Here is a 16,706-nt window from a genome sequence, read left to right as displayed (position 1 = left end):
AATCCAAAATTTTTCACCCCCTTCGGCAGGGTTCATTCCTCTTAATTCTCACAGTGTGTTAAAATCATTACAACTTCTGTGAGATGTTGGCTACAATAAAGGTGATGAGTGAGAAACAGGTCTTCCAAGAGAGTTTGATGTTTCACTAGTCTTTTCTGGCCTGGGAATATATTTCAAATGGCAATAGTTCTTAGTGCTCCCCCAAATCCTACCTTACCACAGATCACAGTGAAATATTATTGAAAACAAAAATAGAATTTCCCATTGTCACTTAATTTTCTAAATAGTTGGCCATGTTGCAGTTTTGCATAAAGGTTAGAAATGAATGGATTTTACTGCAGATTAGATTCAGATCTTCTTACCTGAATTCTTCTCGGTAGTTATTCCTAATATGCTCAGCTAAAGTCTTGCTGTACTGCAGGCAGCTCTTGAGGATGTAAAACTGCTGGTACAACAGAACTGCTTGGCTGGGACTTAACAGCTGAAATGAAGCTGAAAGTCCCTTCACCACCTGATTCACAATACTGGCCACAAAAGTAACCTAGACAAGGAAAATGCAATTACATGTAGGCCGCATGCCACCCATAGAGCACCTATTTCAGCTGGAACCTCAACTAGAAATCTAAGCGGAAGACCTCACCCCCTCTTATACCAATGCCCTTGCACTACTTTTCACTGAAATGGTACTCAGAGCATGAGACTATAGACCAGATGGGTTTACCAGTTGCCCCCCTACAAGCAGGGATCAGAATTAGTACTGATGGTCGAGGACATTTGGCTCCAAAGTGGAGAGAGAACACTGGAAGCAGAAGTGGGGGACACGGGGAGCTCAGAGAGGTCTGTTGTCTCCTGCAGTAGGGATGATGGTTTCTCTTCTATTTTACTGTTAAAAACAAATGGCTGTGCTGTTCAAAGAAGGTTCCTACATGGCAATGGTTCTCAAATTTTAGTATGCATAAAAATCACCTAGGCAACTCACTAACCATGCAGAATTCTGGGTCTCACCTCCACATATTTACCATAAACAATTCTGATGGATTTGTTCTCTGGACCACACATTGAGAAACACTAAGTGACAACGCAAAGAAAACAAGACTTGATACAAGCAAGTGATAATGATGTAGCTGTTAGCTGGGGTTGTTATCAAAAGCACTTACAATTTCTCAGGGGAAATTAAAGTGGAAAAAGTAGCAATAATGTGAAGCTATTGGGTTTCTGCTTCTCAAACATACAAAAAGCTGTCATTCGCAACAGAACCAAACATTTTTAAAAACCAAGAACAGTGGATTCCACAAGTCTTTTTTGAGGGGGGAGGGTTGCATTTTCAAACTAGTATCCATAAATGTAGGTTACTATAAAAAACAGAAAGGAATGTTAGCGCCCTTTCAAGCTCTAACCAGCAAGTCACTCTGCACACCCATTAAGTTAGTATCAATAAACATGTCACCATGGATGTTGCTACTGGCCCTTTCTCTAAATAGGGCAGGTGGTCTGAAATGAGTTTTCAGGTCCATTTACACATATTTACTAAATGTTGTGTCAGGCAAACACAGATTGAAGTTAGAGTCTGGAGCAGTGGGACAAATCAGTGCTCATTTGGGGATTAAATTTTTAACTTTAGCATCTTGCTCTAACCAAGTAAGAGAATCAGCCAGAACTGACTGACATGCAGGTGTATGCAATGATCCCAATAGTTTCCTTGTTTGCAAATTTATCTCAAATGGTCTATTTCTGCCCATACTCTTTAGAACTGGGTTAATATGAAAGCTTTCAATGGTGTTAGTAGGGGGTTTTTGCTACCCTTCATCCTAACATGCTTTATGGTCACAGACTGGCCTCATACTCAATTCCTTTGGTGAACCAACCCTAGAGGTTGATAAAGAAACTTTCCTGCTGCTTAGAGTTCATAGGACCCCAGATTTCACTCTCCAATTCAGATGACTGGTTCTGCAACCACTGCACAGAGGAAGTGTTTTGCATCTTGCGCATTTGAGTGTCTGTTGCTGTGAATGGCTGTGACTTTGACACTCCTCAATGTGGGCCTGAGACTGGTTAGGGTCTGTGTGCTGCGAAAGGAGCCAAGTTTCTAGGGTCAATGCCTTCAGAAGGAAATCGGCTATACTACTGGCAAGGGTATCCTCCTCTGGCTCCAGCCAGGTTTTTGTCACAGGGACCTGGCACAAGAACCTAGACTCAACATCACTCTAGAAAACCAGCTCAGAAGGAACCCACTGATGGTCAACGGAGGCATGTTTGTATACAGAATGAGAACATGTTACCCCATGTCAAATCCTCCATTAGCAGTGAAAATTTAGTTTGGATTATTACCTTTCAAAGAGATTTCCAATTAAATGTATGTTGACTGAACATACGAATACATGAATGAATAAAAGGGAGCTAAGTTTGGGGAGGTGCGAAGAGATTAAGGTGTAAAGCCTTTATTGGAATTAATTCAGTAGATATTTTATTGAACATCTATTATGTGCCTAGCTCAACAGATAAAGCTCCTACCCTCATGGCACTTGGAGTCTGCAGGGGGAGAAAGACGTTGTATCAGTCATGATAGACTAGGTTATGCTGTGGTAACATCTCACAAAATATCAATGCCTTGCTTAAAACAACAAAGGCTTATTACTTGCTCATACTTTATGGCCCTAATGGGTCGGTAAGGGATTCTGCTCATTGTAGCCACTCGGGACCACCTAGAATGTTGCCAGTCACCACGCCAGAAGGGAAAAAGAATGCCGGGAAGCATGCACTGGCTCCTAAACCTTCTGGCACAAAGTAACACAGGCTACTTTTGTTCACATTCCATTGGTAAAAGCAAGAACAGAGACCCACCTAATTTCAAGTGGGAGGGAAGAACAACCCTGGAATCCTGTGTCTGGAAGCAGAGTGAGCTAGAGTATTTGTAGACACTAATGGCTACCATGGGGAAGCAGCAGGTAATAATACAAACAAATGTGAACTTCAACAGTGCCAAGTCCTGTGGAGGGAGGGAGGTGCCGTGCTATGTCTACGTGTGCCTGTAAGGGGGAATCTGACTTAGAGGCTAGAAAATCATCCATCCAGTCCACCCCAGGAAGGGGTACTGAGGCCTGGGCAGTGAGCAGGAGTTAATTAGGTGGGAAAGGGAGGGAAAAGCATTTCAGACAGACAGACAAGGAGTCAGGTGGTAAAGGTGTGATGGAGTTGGGGATGTTGGGGGTGGGCAGTGAGTATGAGACCCACATAGCTGGAAGAATGAGGGGCTAGGTGAGGCCGTAGGGCCATAACATGCACGGCCTTGTAGGACATATTAAGGAGTTTAGTCTTTATTCATTATGTCTTTATTTATTATGTGAGATTTAAAGCAAGGGATGCCATAATTGGATTTTTATTGTGAATAAGTCCCTCTGACTATAGTCTAGTGGGAAGATAGGAACAGACTGCGTGGATGTGACTGTAGTGTCAAGGAGACAGAGTGATATTATGGACCAGGATGGTGGCAGCAGAGACAGAACGACCAGGTGATCCCAAGTGTTATTATAGTCATACTTGCCAGCTCATACTTACTACTTAAGATAAATGTCCATTTTTTTTTCACTTAATTACACAGCCAGTACTTTAATATTTTGTTTTATACATATATCTTTAGATTTTTCACTAAATAAAGATCCCATTTGACATATTGTTTCAGGACCTTGAACATTCCAGTACCAAATATAAAAACATTTTATTTCAATTAAATAATAAAATAATCATACATATATTTTGCTCCTGTTTTATAAATTTGACTACTTATAGAGAAAATGTGCTTGATTAATTAAGCACAAGAATATCTGTGTAATTAGCCTTGAGTGGTTTTGTTTTTACTTCTAGCTACTTACTATAGGGGTACAACTTTGTAGAAAGGACATCATCCAACTAATAGCAAACTTTGTTGATCCCAATCCAAGATTTCCCTAAAAGACTCAAGGAAATAAACAAGTTATATTCATGGAGTTCAAGTTGTGTCTAAAAGGACATAGGACATTCATTCTCAAATACATTTTATCCTTAATTAATCAAATCTTTAAAATCAGTATTTAGGAAAATAAGTTAGATGAGTGCTTAAGAGCAGAACTAGTATCATTTAAGTTAACCAGTTTTGGAGACCATTTCTAATACAAGCATTTTAAAGGTATATTATTAATCACATAATATGTAATCATATAATATACATACGTAATAGTTGTATGATACATAATAATCACACAATATAATATGTATAATAAAAAATATATTTCGTACCTGCTGAAAGACAAGAAGTATTTCATATAAAAGTGCTGTAGCTGTATCTGTAAATTCCAGGATAAGCTTCTGTAACTAGAATTTTAAATAATAATCAATGCAATATCATTGACAGAATCAGAAAATTATAATTTCTCCTGGTTTCTTTTAGGTACTTATAAAAATTTTTTATTAACTGAAAGTGTAATCAGTGTGGCCAATTTTCCTGTTTAATTTGGTTTAGTCATTCTCAGAAAAGTGGCTCTCATAAAGACTACAGATTTAATAGCGGCTAAGAAAGTGGGTCAGGGAAAGACGGCACATGGCCCAGAGGAGACTAACCAAAAAAGGCACACTCGATTTGCAAAATTATTCAGATCAACAACCCTACTTGCTTTCAAAATAGTAGAAATATGCTCCCCAGAATTAAGATAGAAGAGTCTCGGAAATGTAGGCTTATATGCAACTCCTGTGGTATGGGTAAATATAGGGCTTAAAGATATTTCTTGCTCTCAAGAACTCCAGTGTTGAGGCTGTCTTCTATCTAGCCCACAGGCCACTTGGTGCGTGAGAACTGTGTGGGCATGCTGCAGGCCAACACATTGTCCCTGACAGTATTCTTTGCCAAGAAGAGCTACAGTTTGAAATCTCCCACTCTGTTGGACCTTGGAACAAAAATCTGCATGATCTGCTCCTGGCCACAGTAATAGCCCAGGTGCAAAAGATCAGCAAGTCCCAAAACAGGAAACTCAGACCTATCTATTCTTCTACTAGATATTTTCATATGGAAATACCATAGCCAAATCAAATCGACTAACCCCAAACCAAGCTCATTATTTCCCCTGTGAACCTACTCTTCTTGTTGTAATTCTTATTTGACACCCAGGCCAGAATCTAAAAGTCACCTAATCTTCATACTTTATTTCCACATCCATCTATCAATTCAATTTCCCCCAAATTTCTGGGATCTAGCCTCTTTATAACTGCCATCCCTTTTCTTTTCTTCATTTATTTATTCAAGAAATATGCATCAGCCTCTGTATTAGGTGTTGGGGATACAACAGAGAGCAACAGAAACATGGTCCCTATCCTACGGAATATACAATCTAGTAAGGAACATACATCAATTTAATAACCAAATAAATAAATGCATAGTGGCAAACTGAGGTAAGGGCTATAAAAGAAAAGTATAGGCAGTTAGGAGAGCTCTAAAAAGAAAGCCTAGTACTATTTGGGGGTCCAGGCCCAATATATCCACTCACTCCACTGTTGAAAGTGGTATACTGCCCGGCCGGCGTGGCTCAGCAGCTGAGCACCGACCTAGCATCCAGGAGATTGCGGGTGGGTGCCGGTCAGGGCACATGCCCGGGCTGCGGGCTCCATCCCCAGGGGAGCGTGCAGGAGGCGGCCGATCAATGACTCTCTCATCATTGGTGTTTCTCTCTCTCTCCCTCTCCCTTCCTCTCTCTGAAATCAATAAAATATATATATTTTAAAAAGTGGTATACTAGATGCTCCATATGTAATCTATAATAATATATAATATATTCATGTTATATTTTATTAACCTCTGTCTCTCCAACCAGACTATAAACTAATGACAGAGATTGTGCCTATTTTGCTGCTTATGTGGACCCTATTGTCTAGTATACTGTTGAGCTCATAATAGATTCTCAAATACTTATTGCATGGATGAGTGAATTTAAGAGTTTTCTAAAACATAACTCTGATTATATGTGTAAGAACTATCAAATCACGTCCCGTCCTTAAAATTCTGTGTTGTGCTGTGCAAAATAAACTAATAATAAGATGGCTTATTCTCTCAGAATAAGTGCTTTCTGGCAATATGGTGTCTCTAATGTTTTAGTAAAACTTGAGAACAAGATGTAACTCTTGCTGAGTTTGCACTACTTAAGTAAGGAAATGGCAAACAAAGGCAAGAGAGTTAACCTAAAACCTCTAAGACATGCTTTTTTTACCCATTAGACCCCTTACTGTAGAATTACATATAGATACATATTTTGTATAGAGACAGATTTACCTAATATCTATAGAATGCTAATTATTAATGTTGACAAAACAGCTAAGTTTTAAGGTTAATGAAAAAAATAATTATTCTTTGATTTAATTATGTTTCTATATTCTATAATGTCATAGTCCACATTAGAAGACAAGAAGCCAGGGACCCTATATATTATATTTAATCTATTCCAAAATTCTCATCTCACCTCAGCATCCAAAGATGTCTCAACTGAAGTTGAGTCAGCCCCCAACTGGATATCAGACACAGGACAAGATTTTGGAATCTGAGGCTTGCTAATTAAAATTACCAAGAGATTAAATAGTGTTCCCCTAAAAAATAAACAAAAGACAATTAATTAGTAAAGTCTGAAAAGAGAAGCAGTGAAGCCAAGTTTGCAGATACTGACTATAATTATACTTAAAAGTACAAAGCATTGCAGACCATTCTCAACTGAACTTTTGGATACTTGGACATGTAGACAAATGTCTAGAGATAATACATGTAAATGAAAATATAATTTCTTGATCTTTTGGTCCAGGGTAAGTACAGTTCTAGAAGTTCACATAGTTTGGAAAGCTTAGAAAATCTGGATTTAAGGGAAATTTTATTTCAATTATAGCAGTATTTTCCAAAGGGTTTTTTTATGGATTAACAATTCCAGGCAACATTATAGTAAAAATAGATTGTGTGCAAAAGAAGAATGAGCCTGGCTGGGTGTGGCTCAGCAGTTGAGTGTTGACCTAGGATCCAGGAGATCAGGGTTCGATTCCCGGTCAGGGCACATGCCCGGTTTGTGGGCTCCATCCCCAGTCAGGGGCGTGCAGGAGGCAGCCAGTCAATGACTCTCTCATTATTGATGTTTCTATCTATCTCTCTCTCTCTCTCTCCCTCTCCTTTCCTCTCTCTGAAATCAATAAAGATATATTATAAAAAAAGAGAGAAATACTTGATTCAACCAAGTTCACCGGATATCTTTACTACAGGACTTCTCAGAGGCTTTACTGTGCTAATGCGCATGCCCTGGATGGCTCCAGGACAAAGAAACAGTGTGAAGCATTTCTTAAAATACTTACCAACAACAAGTTTTTTGACTCTATAACCCTTTTTAGACAAAGTATTTCAGAGGTTTACTGTTCCACTGAAGGCCACTAGCTACTAATAAAACTAATATTAAGCCCTGGCCAGGTGGCTCAGTTGGTTGGAGCATCATTCCATATACTACAAGGTTGTGGGTTCGATTCCTGGTCAGGGGACATAGCTAGGTTGTGAGTTCGATCCTCGGTCAGGGCGCGTACAGGAGGCAACCTATCAATGTTTGTCACATCGATGTTTCTCTCCCTCTCTCTCCCCTTCCCTCCTTCCCTCCTCTCTCTCTATCAAATCAATGAATATATCCTCAGGTGTGGATAAAAATAATAATAATAATAATATTAAACTTCAGGTCTTTTGTTTTCAAATGCAGTGTACTATTCACTAATGTACAGTAATAAATCCCTTAAATGGTGCTACATGTTTGAATAATATACCATACGATATGAAAAGAAAAAGAAAAAAATCGTAATTCAAACTGAGCATCCTGAGTAGCCAGGTTAGTAACACCATCTTCATATGTGCAGTGTAACCTATGTTATGCTTGAAAAGGAGCTGAGAGCATATCACTAGAAATACAGTTGTCTAACTGAAGACAAGATAGCTTTGACAGGTAGGAATAGTAAAATAATTTCAGGTAGGATTGTATAAAAATTCTCTATAACCATAGCATTCCTTTCATAATGGATTAAAGGAGACTATAAACAATCCTTATTTAGTAATATTTGGGGCTTCTTGAGCTTTTTACAATCATTGAAATCATTACCATGATTAGAATTTCATGATTAACAAAAAATCTAATAAAAATGCAATTCCCCTCCTTTCTCCAACTCAAAAAACAAATCTACTTCTCATATCTGCAAAAGAAGATTCATGTCAACACATTTCTCAAAAAAAGCAGGATATGTCCTACAGGATATTTGCTAATGTTTTATTCAGCTATTTTAAAATGGCCATCCTTACTTTGAGAACACCCTTCCAAAACTAACAAAACACTCCATTTAAAAGCTTTTCCTGATATTAAGTTTGAACTGACATTCCATTCACTGTTATATTTAATTATAGTCCTTTATTTTCAGCAACTGCTTCTTTTCAAAGTATCATATATCTAAGGCTAAGGGAAGGAACGCTCAAATTTTGGTTCACTTGCTGTGATAATGTATGAATTCAATCATAACAGTACTGAAACATGAAAGGGTTATGGTACATTTCAAGAAGAATACAAGGAAGTAGGTTGAACTAATAAAATGTCCACTTATGAAAAAAATAGAGGAAAATACTGAAATGATTAAATGCTTTTTAATTTGCTCAAATGGAATTTAATTTGTAATATACCCCTTCTGCCAACTCAATTTAAAATCCATTAGGTCAATAATAGATAGAGGAAGAAATTTTAATCTAAATGATGGTTTCATCCTAAAAATAAAGACTTATAGGAATGACATCATAGCCTTTAAAAATGGTGCTAATGGTTTGATACTTCCATTGTTTAAATTGTTATTATTTCCAATGTAATAATTTTGAATGTATTATATATATATTTTTTAAATATGTTTTTATTGATTTCAGAGAGAAGAAGGGAGAGGGAAAGAGAAAAACATCAATGATGAGAGTGACTGATCGGCTGCCTCCTGCACGCCCCCTGCTGGGGATCGAGCCCGCAACCCAGGCATGTGCCCTGACCAGGAATTGAACCTCTATCTCCTGCATCCTAGGTCGATGCTCAACCACTGAGCCAAGCCAGCCGGGCAATGAATGTATTATACTTTAAAATACAGATTTTGAAAGGCAAATTCATAGCCTCAGATTTCAGTGTATGTTACTGTGATAGGCAGAGTTCCAATAGGGCTTCCAACATTTCTGCCCTCTCGTATATACACCCTATAAAGCCCCTTCCCCTTAAATTTGGGCAGGGTTTGTAAATATGTTAGCGTATCAGTCTTATGATTATGTTATGTTCAATGAGAAAGGTGAAGGGATTTTGCATATTTCATTAAGGTTCCTAATTAGTTGACTTGAGTTAATTAAAGGAAGACTGTCCTAAATAGACCTGATCTAATCAGGTGAGCCCTTTAAAGGAGAGTTTAGGACTTTCCTGAGCTCAGAGATATTCTCCTGCCAAGAAGCAACCCATCATGAGTTTATAGTGTAAGGAAATTTATTCTGCCAACAACCATCAAATGAGCTTGGAAGAGGACCCTAAGCCTCCAATGAGATTGCAACCCCAGCTGACACCTTAATTTCAGCCTTGTGAGACTCCGAGCAGAGGATCCAACTAAACTATGCCCAGCTTTCCTGATCCACAGAAACTGTGGGATAAAAAAATTTACATTGTTTTAGTGAGTTTTTGGTAATTTGTTACAAAGCAATAGAAGACTAATACAATTATATTAGATATTTACCGTTCTAGTAATGCTATGGGTAACATGACTTGACCCACTGCATATCAAAATTGGCTGAAAAGTTAGTATTACAACCACATTCTATTACACTAATGTAATATATGTATTGAAGGACATGAAAAGAAACTGGTCATATCATGAAAGAAACTTGATATAGCAGGGTTGATGTGATCAAACCAAGTTAAGACAGAACAATTAAAATGCAACACTTTATAGTAGAGGTTAGTAAGAGTGATTTTTTTCTAACTAGGAGAGAGAAAGGTAGGGGCCAAAAAGTACACAAAAAAGATTAACATGATTTAGCAATAATTTCAGAGTGGGAGAAGACAGAAATATTAAAAATAATCTTGAATTTCCATCTTGGAGATAGGAGAAACGGTGGTATTACCAGCTACATGAAGTATGCAGAGAAAATACGAGAGTGTATTTTCCTAGTAAACTAGGGGTCAACAGGCCAAATAGTCCAGGGCCTGTTTTTGTATATAAGTGTTATTGGAACACAGCTGTGCCCATTCATTTATGTATTGTCTCTGGCTACTTTTGTGCTATGGTGACAGAGTTGAGTAATTGCAACAGAGACCAAATGGCTTGAAAAGCCAAAAATGCTTACTGTAGAAAAGTCAAGCAGATAATATGGAAAACATGCAAACACATGCCTTCAGTGGCAAAGAATGTTATTGTCCCACTATTATACAGTCTTGCATTCTTCATTTTAATTACATATGTCCCCATCAACATCCAAAGTTTACTTAGGTATATAACCCCACAACTACAGACACATTTGCCAGCCTCTCTTGCAGCTAGTTATGACCATAGGCCTGAAGTTCTCACCAATAGAACATGAGCAGAAGTCTTATATGCCTTGCTTTAAAAAGAAATTTGCTTGCCCTCTACTCCTCTCACTGCTTCCCACAGGGTGTAACAAAATCAAGAAGATAAGCCAGCTTTAACCATAAGGACAAAGCCTGATAGAAGATGGCAGAGCAACATAAGGGAAGGGGCCTAGGTCTCTGGCTAATCCTGTGGAGGAAAGGTTGACTATCTAGTCTGGACTATTATGTGAGAAAGATATAAATTTCTAACTTTTTGGGGCCACATATTTTAGAGTATCTTATGCTGTATGTTAATAAGCCCTGCAACATCATTCACTCCAAGGTGACAAAATTATATATTAAATGAAGCTATTATAACTTGTGCCTTTGCAATGTAACTTTTCTGTTGTGTGGATATAAGGGTACTTTGGAAAATTCCAGTAGAGAACTCCCCTGGCTTTTAATGTACAATGGGTCGTTGGTGTTTTTCGAGCTCATCAGACATTGACAAAAGATAAAATTATGCTAAGAAAATCTTCCTGCCCTTAATAATCCAGAGACTCAGAGAGAACTCAGTATGTGCCAATTAATCTGATCACAGAAGGAAATGGAGATATAAAAGAGTTTCATATACTTAAAAGGGGATTGAAACGAGAAATTAGAGAGCTATGAATTTTGGAAGACACTCAACAGAGTAGTTAATGGGTTGCAACTACAAGGTCCTGATATTTTTTAAGAGACCTTACTTCTTAGCTGCCAATGTGTTCAGACGCGATGGCTCAGTTTCTGTTTCTCTGAACATCAGTCCCAGGGTCTGTATAATTTCAATGCATGCCCTAGAAAACAAAGAGAAAAAAGCATGGAAATGGCATGATTTCAATACAAGTTCAGAATTCCACAGAGTCAGTAATCCTTAATAGAACTGCACTCAGATATCTATGTAGAAAAAAGTAGAAGGAAACTCTGCATATCAAATTGCTGACATTGGTTGAGTGTCTACTCTGTGATTACTACATAGCAATCACTCAAAAATATCTGTTGAATGAATGACTAGCTGGATGTCAGGATTCAAAGTCATTTCCATATTGTTTTTTGTATTTATATTTTTTCCAAAGTCTTTACAATAATCACACACTACTTTTTAAAAAATAATTTTATGTTTTTCAGGTAGGTAATATTTGGCTCAAAATTTCAGAAGTAAAAAAGAAACTACAATAAAAAATGTCTTTCCTCCAGACACCCCACTTTTCCAATTTAGGACACAGCCAGTATTATTAGTAGCTTATGTGTCTTTCTTTAAAAACTAAAACAAAATGAATGCTATTTTAAAAATTCTATGTGAAGCAAAACTTGCAGCACCATTAATCATTAAAACAGTATATATTTTGTCTAGTGCCTGCCATTTATCTTTAACACCCTAGCGGGGCAGAAATCTATGACTATCCAGTTAGTACTTACACCAGCTCATCAGCTCTTTGGCTTTTATCCTGAAGCGCATTCTCACCCCGAGACGCCGGCAAGTACTCATGAAGTTTGTTCACTAGGAAATAGAAAAGGTCACTGGTCTGTGAAAGCAAGCAGGAAAGAAGGTGAACTGAAGGTACCTGTTAGTAAAACTCTCCATGCTTACATAATAAAAATAAGAAGAAATGATTTCTTCTTTGACCAGGAAGTGACTTACAATGTCTCTCATTAATACTAGCATAACTCACATTGAAAACATACTTTCACTTACAGTCAGGAGACCACTGGCCTAGTGAACAAAGCAAGAGAGTGATGCTGGGCAATGGCTTCTAGACATGGCTCGACCACTAATATTGAAGGTTATCCAGAAGTAGGTGTATAATCTCAGGCAAGTCATTCAGTAACCTTGAAATAATATATTAAATGGGGGCTACCATAATTCTGCCTTTCCAAAGTAATTTGGCCTTTGTGAATATATAATGAAATCACGGCTAGATAAGCTCTCATTTAAAAATGTATACTATTACAAAAATAAATATAGAGCTTAAGTATAGCCTATGAAGATGGTGCAGAATGATATTAACACTTCTGTTAATACAGTGGAAATGCACATTGCCATTCCTGCCAAAATACTGACTGACGTATTAGTGGGGAAACCAATTTTTCTGTGTTCCTATCCGGTCTCATGAGATAAATCAAGCATGAAAATAAGCACTGGCCCATGAAATCAGGCAAGTTGGTATTAATGAGAAATATAATGTAATTGCTTCTCTTTTGTTCCTCTATTGTTCATTTTTTCACCAGAACTTTTTTTTTACTAGTGACAACTTAGATTCTTTGTTTAGACAGGGATATGTTTACCCTTGTTTAGGTGATATGTGTACCCTTGTTTAGGTGAAGAGAGGGAAAAGGGAGGAAGCAAGATGTACAACAGGCCCATCAGAAGAGCCCCGATAAATCAGCGTAGTGTGGTGGTTTTACACACTGACCCTGGAGCCAGGTTCTTGAGTTCAAATCCCAGCTCTGCCACTAATTAGCTGTATAACATTTGGCAAATGACATATACTCTGTGACTCAGTTTCTTCATCTCTAACATGGACTTAATAATATCCCCTCATGGAGTTGATGTTAAGATTAAATAAGGTAGTATTTATAAAACCTGAACACTACTTAGCACATCATAAGTGCTTAATAAATATCATTTATTATTGTCTCCCATTTGCTCACTGGTTCAGGAATTTTCACTCATAAAATATCTCCCACCTATCTGCAACAACATGAAAAAAATCTCAAAAATAGTATGCCAAAAGAAGCCAGATACAAAATAGTACTTATTGTACAATTCCATGTAAGTGGAATCCTAGGACAGGCAAAACTAATCTATAGTGACAGAAAGCACACAATAGTTGCCTGAGGCCAGGGCTGGGAGGAAACTGACTGCTAAAGGGCACAAGGTAACCTTTTGGAGTCATAAAAATGTTCTAAATCCCGAATGGAATGGTCAGCTGAGACAGCTGGTCACCCTAGAGTGGCCAAACCAAGATAGATGGTCATGTGAAGCACTTAGAATCTAAGAAATGGCCAGGAGTGTCCTGTACAGTCGAGGAGGCTGTGCATGTCACAGCTGCTCGATAAAATGGGGGCAGCTATATCTCAGACCACTGGCCAGAATCAGCCTCATTAGCACCAGCACCAGCACTAACCTGGGCTTCTCAATACCTTCTCAGTACCTTTCGCCTGAAACTGAAAACAAAACTAAGTCTTACAGGGTAAATCTGAGGGACAGCTAGGTCGTTTTGACTCCCCAGGAGTCACCTTTTTAAAAGTAACAGTCCTATACTCAAAAGTAATTTTTTTAAAGTATATTGTTCTTGTAGGGGAACCTGCATGTTTAAAACTTCTTCAAATCTACTTTCTCATCTCATTGTCTCTACTCATACATCCCACAGGACAGAAGCTTCCCCTCTTAATTACTCTTTTCTTTGACTCTGTGAACCCGACCCATATGAGCTACCGCTCTCCTCTCTTCCCACCTACCCCACCCCAGCCCAACACACACATGCATCGATTACATCACAGCATTTCCAGAGTTAAGACACGATTGCATTAGCACTTAATCAACATCGTAAAATACAGCGTCAAAATACAAGATGACACTTTTTTATACAGCATTTTACTTTATCTTTGAGTATGCTGCACTTGATAAACAGGTGAAACAAGTTTTAAAGGCTAAAAATAAAACACCTACTTTCCAGAAAAGCCTTTTCAGAATGAAGTTTTTCTGGGCTGCTACTTTAAGTTCCGTAATTAAACAAAGGATCTTCCTCAAAGTATTGTCTTTAAGAAAAAGCTCAGATTTAAGTTGACTGAAGTGCTTAATTTTCTCCTCAGATCTACAGAAACACAAGAAAACTTTGCACATAAAAAATGATAAGAAACAGCAGTTGAGGAATATCAACAATCACTGACAAGTATGGAAAAACTTTGCTACTAATGGAATTTTAATATAGTTATTTTTTCCTGTTTGGATATCTTATTTTTTATTTTATTTTTCAATTACAGTTGACATTCAGTATTATATTAGTTTCAGGTGTACAGCATAGTGGTTAGACATTTATATAATTAACAAAGTGATCCCACTGCTAAGTCTAGTACCCATCTGGGACCATACATAGTTATTACAATATTATTAACTATTATTTTCCCTATGCTGTACTTTATATCCCTGTGACTATTTTGTAACCATCAATTTGTGTTTCTTAATCCCTTCACTTTTTTCACAAAGCCCCCACCCACCCCCTCCCATCTGGCAATCATCAGTTTGTTCTGTTTATTTTGTTCTTTAGATTTTACATATAAGTGATATCATAGAATATTTGTCTTTCTCTGCCTAACTTATTTCATTTAGCATAATATCCCCTAGGTTCATCACATTTTCCCAAATGGAGTACTTTCCATGCACTAGCTCATTCAGTCCCAGTAAGGCGCTGAGCTGGGAATTACTCTTGGAATTTTAGGATGTCAGAAAGGCAAAGTAACCTGTCCAAGCTCACACAACTAGTGATTCAGAAAAGGAGGGTGCAAAGTAATGGTAGGACAGATGTTTCCTGTTCTGAGTAACTTGATGGAAATTTCTTAGAATTTCTGATTTGAATTAAAAATACTTTACCACACCCTAACCGGTTTGGCTCAGTAGTTAAAGACTGAAGGGTCCTGGGTTCAATTCCAGCCAAGGGCATGTACCTCAGTTGCAGGCTCAATCCCCGGCACAGGGTGAGGAGTGTGCAGGAGGCAACTAATCATTGTGTCTCTCTCACATCGATGTTTCTCTCTCTCTCCCTCCCACCCTTCCACTCTCTCTGAAAAGCAATGGAAAAAATATCTTTGGGTAAGGGTTAAAATATATATATGCACACACACACACATATTTTTTACCACTTAGCCTACAAACCTTGATACCAGCTATTTACATGGAATCTTGATTCTTGCCCACTACCTCTCCATCTATTTAAAAAAAATTCTGAGATGTTATCCCCTGTCCAATCAATAAACCTCTCTTAAGACAAAAATTCAGACTTCCTGAAAAACAGTTCTTTTCTAGTGGAGACATGGGGAGAGAAATAATCATTAAAAATTCATTAATAGCCCTGACCGGTATTGCTCAGTGGTTAGAGCAATGGGTTTGCTTCCCGGTCAAAGGCACGTACCTGGGTTGCAGGTGTGATTCCCAGCCTTGGTCGGGGCGCATGTGGAAAGCAACCAATAGATGTGTCTTTCTCACATCGGTGTTTCTCTCTCTCTTTCTCCCCCCCCCACCCCCCACTCTCTAAAAAAACAATTCATAGAGGCAGAAGGGTACGATTATAAGCATGGTGAGGGGCTAATTGGAATCCTAGATCTGCCCCTCCTCAGCTGGGTAAAAACCAGAGGCAAGCTACCTAGTCTCTCTGGGCCTCAATTTTCTCATCTATGAAATGGGATAACGATAGAACCTATCGCGTTGTGCTCTTTTGTTTTTTAATTTACTTTTTTTATCTTTATTCTTGAAATTATTACTGGTCTCCCATTTTTCCCCCCAATTGACCCCTTCCACCTCGCTCCCACCCCCTCCCTAGGCCTTCACCCCATTATTGACTGTGTCCATGGGTTATGCATATATGCATGTAACTTCTTTGGTTAATCTCTTCCCACCCTCCACCCCCCTTCACTCTTTCCTCTGAATATGATCGTCTGTTACATGCGTCAATGTCTCTGGATCTATTTAGTTCATCAGATATTTTTGTTCATTAGCTTCATCTTAAAGAAGACCCTTCAACATTTCCTACTGTGCGGGTCTGGTGGTGATGAACTCCTTTAGCTTTTTCTTATCTGTGAAGCTCTTTATCTGACCTTCAATTCTAAATGATAGTTTTGCTGGGTAGAGCAATCTTGGTTGTAGTTCCTTATTTTTCATCACTATGAATATTTCTTGCCACTCCCTTCTGGCCTGCAAAGTTTCTGTTGAGAAATCAGCTGACAGTCGTATGGGTGCTCCCTTGTAGGTAACTAACTGCTTTTCTCTTGCTGCTTTTAAGATTCTCTCTTTGTCTTTAACCTTAGGTATTTTAATGATGATGTGTCTTGCTGTGAGCCTCTTTGAGTTCCTCTTGTTTGGGACCCTCTGTG

At 38.2% G+C, this 16,706-nt stretch overlaps 1 protein-coding gene and 1 long non-coding RNA gene across 2 annotated transcripts in view; one reads left to right on the top strand and one right to left on the bottom strand.

Annotated features, from left to right (window-relative positions):
• LOC308552198 overlaps positions 1-10,704 on the top strand; it is a 32,431-nt gene extending 21,727 nt beyond the window's left edge. Inside the window, exon 3 of the long non-coding RNA XR_013998111.1 lies at positions 8,933-10,704. This is a non-coding gene — a long non-coding RNA (uncharacterized lncRNA). The remainder of the gene's footprint in view (positions 1-8,932) is intronic.
• Positions 1-16,706, bottom strand: part of LOC308552196 (uncharacterized protein C12orf56) — a gene marked incomplete at its 5' end in the record, with an annotated part of 66,916 nt that overhangs the window by 7,303 nt on the left and 42,907 nt on the right. The window contains 7 exons of the mRNA XM_081127244.1: positions 363-541; positions 3,870-3,944; positions 4,273-4,347; positions 6,480-6,603; positions 11,324-11,413; positions 12,036-12,142; positions 14,290-14,434. Of these exons, the coding sequence (XP_080983370.1) occupies positions 363-541; positions 3,870-3,944; positions 4,273-4,347; positions 6,480-6,603; positions 11,324-11,413; positions 12,036-12,142; positions 14,290-14,434 (795 nt within the window). The remainder of the gene's footprint in view (positions 1-362; positions 542-3,869; positions 3,945-4,272; positions 4,348-6,479; positions 6,604-11,323; positions 11,414-12,035; positions 12,143-14,289; positions 14,435-16,706) is intronic.

This window comes from Miniopterus schreibersii, assembly GCF_964146895.1.
Source record: "Miniopterus schreibersii genome assembly, chromosome: 2".
Classification (NCBI taxonomy): domain Eukaryota; kingdom Metazoa; phylum Chordata; class Mammalia; order Chiroptera; family Miniopteridae; genus Miniopterus; species Miniopterus schreibersii.
Note: the sequence above shows the minus strand (reverse complement) of the source record. Positions and strands in the feature narration are given on the sequence as shown.